The 6,000-nt window shown below is 49.7% G+C and overlaps 1 protein-coding gene across 1 annotated transcript in view; it reads left to right on the forward strand.

Moving 5' to 3' along the window:
- LOC308306228 (voltage-gated delayed rectifier potassium channel KCNH5-like) overlaps window positions 1-3,064 on the forward strand; it is a gene marked incomplete at both ends in the record, with an annotated part of 120,781 nt that extends 117,717 nt beyond the window's left edge. The window contains one exon of the mRNA XM_080751127.1: window positions 1,757-3,064. Coding sequence (XP_080607253.1) covers window positions 1,757-3,064 — 1,308 coding nt within the window. The remainder of the gene's footprint in view (window positions 1-1,756) is intronic.
- Between the last annotated feature and the right edge of the window lie 2,936 nt (window positions 3,065-6,000).

A 6,000-nucleotide genomic window follows, 5' to 3' on the forward strand; every position in this document is an offset into this window, starting at 1 on the left:
CAGAATCCAATTTATTGGAAAAATAAATCTCCAATCAACCAAATAAGCTTTATTTGACAGCTGTGATCAGTGCATTTACCAGACATTTAAAACTGTCAGTAATTTTGACCCTAGGCTCTGTATGGTCTTTAACTCAGAATAAAGGATATAGGCCTAATCAGAAAGCAGCCTACTTTATTAGGAGTATCTGTAAGTTGAAAAACAATCCAGCACCACGGAGATGAAGAGAAACTACTTCTCCCTGTGTGTCGTCGTGTGTAAATGAGAAGAGGAGGGGCTCACTGACCGTCTCTCTCTCTCTCTCTCTCTCTCTCTCTCTCTCTCTCTCTCTCTCTCTCTCTCTCTCTTCAGTGTGTGTGTGTGTGTGTGTGTGTGTGTGTGTGTGTGTGTGTGTGTCTGTGTGTGTGTCTGTGTCTGTGTGTGTGTGTGTGTGTGTGTGTGTGTGTGTGTGTGTGTGTGTGTGTTGCGACGCAATCTACGACTCGCTGCGCAACTCTGTGTCAGGCTCTCAGAGAACATCAAAAGAAGTTAACGACTGTCAATTAAGCAGCTGCATGCGCTGCTCTGAGTGCTCTCCTCTCCGGCCAGCGAGGCACGTGTAACGAGTAACGAGGTGTTTTTTTGGCGGAGTAAAGAGTTATATATTACCGTTTTTGACAGAGTAATACCTTACACTACTCGTTACTGGATAAAGTAATAATATTACAGTAATATATTATTAGTAATTCGTTACTGCCCAACACTGTCAGCGACTACACAAGTGAATGGCTGTTGTCGCCATCTTATGGTGAATACGCAGAATTACACAGGTGCGCTCATAAGAGACTATCAAGGTGAATTGATCCAGGTGGTGTGTTAGGGGTGTGTGGTGGTGAATGACAAAACGAGCGCTCTTACCCCAATCTCACTGAGTTACCCAAACTGACTGTAACATATATATATATATATATAGCGGGGGAGGACTTGGTTGGAGTCATTGCAAAGGACTGAAAGGGTGCGTGGATAGCTGGTGGGTAGGAAGTATGGAGACAAGGGCGGAGAGATTGAGGGATGGTTGAATGGACGGAGGGAGGAGGTATGTCAAGAGGCACTGATGGATGGATAAGTAGGAGGTTAAACAGTGGGTGGATGGATGGATGGATGGATGGATTGACAGACTGTTGGAAGGGTTGACAATGACTCCCTCAGCCACCAACACATTCTAAAAATAACAACAACCCACACCTGACTTGTCAGCGTTCCCACCCGAGACCATTATAATTTGACCAAGAATAACCCGTTCCTGGCTGGCTGTGCTGGCTGGATGGATGGGACTTCTGTCATTCCCAGTGTAATTAGTGTGTCAGTGGAGCCAGGAGAGCAGTGCACAGCAGCACCATGCAGACTCAGGCTAGAGTAATAGGTTGATCATTTAACAGTGCTCTGTGGGAATGCGGGCCGCATTTGGCAGCAGCTGTTTGGGAGTGAAGCCGGGAAGATGACACGAGAGCATCATTTGAAACGTTTGAGACAGATTCTCACGGATCCAGATTTCCATGACAGTAAAACTTACCGTGGTTTCCTTTTTCCTTTTTCAATTACCGGTACTTCTTGGAAAATGAGTTTCACCAATCATGAATGCATTGCCCTTGGCAGCAAAAGCATGAGAAGGGATTATTATTCATATTATTCATATGAGGTGTTCTGATAATAAAGTGATTGTGATTTTTTTCTTGTGTGTGTGTGTGTGTGCGTGCGTCTGTGTGCCCTCCCCCAGATCGTCTTCCGCAAGATCCTCGACGTGAAGAAGGAGGAGGAGGAGCGCCAGCGCGCCAAGAACGAGGTGCAGCTGACCATCCCCGAGGACCACCCCGTCCGCAAGCTCTTCCACAAGTTCAAGCAGCAGAAGGAGCTCCGCAGCCAGGCCTCCTCGGCCGCGCAGGCCGCCTCCCCCCTGGACCTGGAGAAGAACCAGCTGCAGTTCCACCAGCACCTGCACCCCCACAGCCTGCAGCTGGGCCACTCCAGCCTGCAGCACTCGCTGCCGCTGAGCCTCAGCCGCTCGCACTCCGGCTCCCTGCAGAACGGGGCGCCTCCGTGCGGCGGCAGCAGCGTGCTGACGGTGTCCCAGGTGACGCCCATGCCCCAGGCCTCCGCCCTGGCCTACGCCCGGGCCAGCGAGCCTCCCTCCGCCCCCTCCCTCACCGCCAAGCAGAACAACTGCGACATCATGGAGCTCCAGCCGAGCTCCACCAACGGCGGAGGAGGAGGAGGAGGAGGTGGTGGTGGCGAGCAGCCACCCTCGCTCCTCGCGCCGAGGCTCAAGGTCGGGGGCAGCCCCAAGCTGGGCAAGCCCGCGGCCAAGGCGGGCGGCTGGATGCGTCTGAAGAACAACATGGCGCCCGCCAACAACGCGGCGACGACGGCCTCCACGGCCGAGGTCCACAGGGAGAGCCTGAACAACAACAACGTGGTCAAGGCCGTCTCCGTGGAGATCCTCTCTGAGGAGGGCAAGGGTCAGGAGCGGGGGCGCGGCGGGGACCTAGAGGAGGGCGGCTTGGCCGGGACCAACCCGCTCCGCAAGACGGACTCCTGCGACAGCGGCATCACCAAGAGCGAGCTGCGCATCGACCGCGCGGGGGAGGCCCGCACGCCGGCCGCCGTCACCCCTCTCCTCCACAGTCCCATGCTCCACAGCCCCCTCCTCCACAGCCCCCTCCTCCACAGCCCCCTCCTCCACCCGGGACCAGGCGGAGGAGGAGGAAGAGAGGCGGGGTCCCCTCCCTACTGCCCCGTCCCGGAGCAGCAGGCCCTGCAGGCCACGCTCAACGAGACGCGGCTGGAGCTACGAGAGGACATCCAGAACCTGGGGGGCCGGCTGGGGGCCCTGGAGGGCCAGGTGGCCCAGATCATCAAGCTGCTGTCGGACAGGCGGAGGCCCTCGGTAGGCGGGGGGGCCCCAGCTAGCTCGGCCCCCCTCTCGGCCCCCCCTCTCCACCACGCCCAAACCAAAATCAAACGTCAGGACATTTTCACCGTCTCCAGGCCGGTGTCCCCGGACTTCGAGAAAGAAGAGGGGCTCTGAGTGGGGACTCCACCAGTGGTGTAGCGGTGGGTGTACTGTATAGTCAGCCTACTGCCACACTCTATAGCACATTGTGCTAACACCTGCTATGACTGCTACTGCTACTATCGTACAACATCTACTGTCAGTGGCAGTTAGGCTGATTCATTGGGATATTCTATACGGAAAGACATGGGCATTCTCTCTATTCTCCTGCGAATGGTTTGAACAATACACCACTGGTCTCAACCCCTCCCTCAAAACTTGCTAAATTAAACATTTGCACACTAACGTTTATCTTCAGGTCATATGAGAGTAAGCATTTCTCTATGACCTGAACTTGTGTTGTTTTTTTTGTTTGATTGTACATATCTCTTTATGCATGTCCAGCTGGATTCTGGCCTGCCAAAGAAACAATGATTCAACATACTTATTGCCTGTATATTATGCAGTTGACTGCATGCAAACTCGTTTAAAGATAACTTGAGATTTTATTGAGCTACACTGTATATACAAATATTTTTCATTGACGATTTATTACGTGGACATTCAGGGTTTGCATACTGGTAGCACTATACAAGATGAATTTATGATTAATAAGGGTTTACTGGAACGAAAAGAGGGTGGCGCATGGATTTTATTTAGCAAATGGAAGAGAAATGGAAAGGGTTTGAGGTCTGTGTTATTTGTCTTTTTTTTGCCTGTGAGATCGAATACGAGTTTGACCTTCCTCTAACCTCGTCCACTCCAGAAGAACACAGACTCCCATACGATGATTTCCGCATACACGTTACACACAAAAATGAAAAATGTATAGTTCGGTTCAAAAGCTTTTTTATATTAGAGCTTGGGTTTGTGGGCGTGATAGAATGATTTCTATTTTTTGATTACAGTACCAGGACATCCTCTTGCCACTGTCTTGACGTCCCCAGTAAACCTCGTGATATATCCTTATTTTGTTAGATCTAAACCCTTCCTCGTGTCTATGCATCACTTGGCTTCGCCATTAGAGTATCCTTAAATATAGCGTACCTTTCGTTTGTACCATTTTCATGGAAGGACAGATGGACCTACTGTGGTTGTTCTGCATGAGTCAGGGATGGCAAAGAATGCACTTTGGATAAAGCAGGGACGACATGATGGCTATGGGGAAATGACAATGACCACCTTATGGTTAAAGGACAACTTTAGTTTTTTACAACAAGGGTTCATATTTTAGATAGTCATTGGAGAAAAGAAAAGATGAGAGTTAAAATGTTTTCATTTACTTTCTATCGTTTTAGTGATTTTAATGATTTTGATTTGCATGCATGCCCCAGGTTGGGGGCATGCATGCAAGTGGCTAAATATGTATTTTTTAGACACAATATGCCCATTCCCAAGATGCACTGCAATCTTTCATGGGCAGATGTGACTTATGGGGGCTGGTGTAAACAGTAACAAAGAAATTGACGGCTTATGTGTCTAAAAATACATATTTAGCCACTTGTACGCATGCCCCCAACCACTGAAATCAAAATACGAAAATCGCTAAAACAATAGAAAGCAGTAAATGAAAACATTTTAATAATCATATTTTTCTTTCTCTAATTACAATCTAAAATATGAACCCTTTTTTTAACCGCTTAAAGTTGTCCTTTAAGCGGCGTCTCTCGGTGGCTCTATGATAGTGTTTATTGTGGGGAAAGCTTTTGCCGAAAACAGCCGAGCCAGCTTGTCGGTCGGCTGCTTTCTGCGAAAGCCGAGCTCTCCTCACCATGCTGGGGTTTAAGTGGTTCAGAGTTTAGCTCACTTGAAAGTCCACCCAACAGGGTGACTCATCATAATCCCGTGACCCCACCCGCTGCTGCTGCTGCTGCTGCTGCAGTGCATGGCGGGGCATCACCAGCCAGCGAACCCAACCCGCCCACCCTCTCCCCCGACCCCTGTAGCTCTAGTTCCCATTATCGAAAGCCGCATCGCTGCGAAAAGCTCACGTAATGAAAGATTTAATACTGTACTTTTATGAAATCATTTTTCTAAATCTGCATGCAAAAATGAGTAGTTTTATGCTCTGCAGTGCCGTCCGTACACGTGTGCGTCAACCTGTGCCTCTGCGCGTGCAGGTGCGAGCGCAAATGGAGGCGCCGACCACATGTGTACACACACACACACACACACACACACACACACACACCATCTCATGATGTCAGCCTACTGGCTCAGGGGACTTCTTTTGACAAAGTAGTCAGTGGGTTTGTCAGAACAAGTCAAACCAAAACGCGACCCACGAGGCTTAAATTCTTGTGTGGTGCAGACACCCTTCTCCATCTCTCTTTATCTATCAATCACTCTTTTCTATATCTCTCTGTCTCTCTCTATATATTTTTTTCTTCCCCAAGCCTGTGAGACACACACACACACACACACACACACACACACACACACACACACACACGCGCATACCTCGATGAAAGTCTGTTTGATACACAGCCAAGCAGGAAATCATGGAAATCCTCAAGTGATTTAGTGGCTATATTTAGGGTCTTTTTATTGGATGGCGTATGGTGCAGTGCACGCTAGACGCTCCGGCAAGAGACATGAAAAAAAAGGGTCACAGGCTAGACATGATTTCACATTGTTCCAATTACATGGTTTAGATGCACAAAGCGGGAGGGGGGGGGGGGAGGTGTCTGCAGAAAGGGAGGGGGAAACAGCTAGCAGGGTAAACACTTGTCATGTTTCTTCATTATTAGAGTGTGCAGGGTGACAGGGGATGTGGTGGTTCATTATTAGAGTGTGCAGGGTGACAGGGGATGTGGTGGTTCATTATTAGAGTGTATAGGGCAGGGTTCCCCAATTAGTTTTCCCCAAGGGCCGAATTATGTCTAGGGTACCAAGCCGAGGGCCACAACATTGCAGAGGGCGGCGGCGGCGTTCCCGCTACTCCAGCGACAGTTCGGATATCGTCGTTGTCG

The sequence above is a fragment of the Nannobrachium achirus genome (genome assembly GCF_963921795.1).
Source record: "Nannobrachium achirus genome assembly, chromosome: 20".
Classification (NCBI taxonomy): domain Eukaryota; kingdom Metazoa; phylum Chordata; class Actinopteri; order Myctophiformes; family Myctophidae; genus Nannobrachium; species Nannobrachium achirus.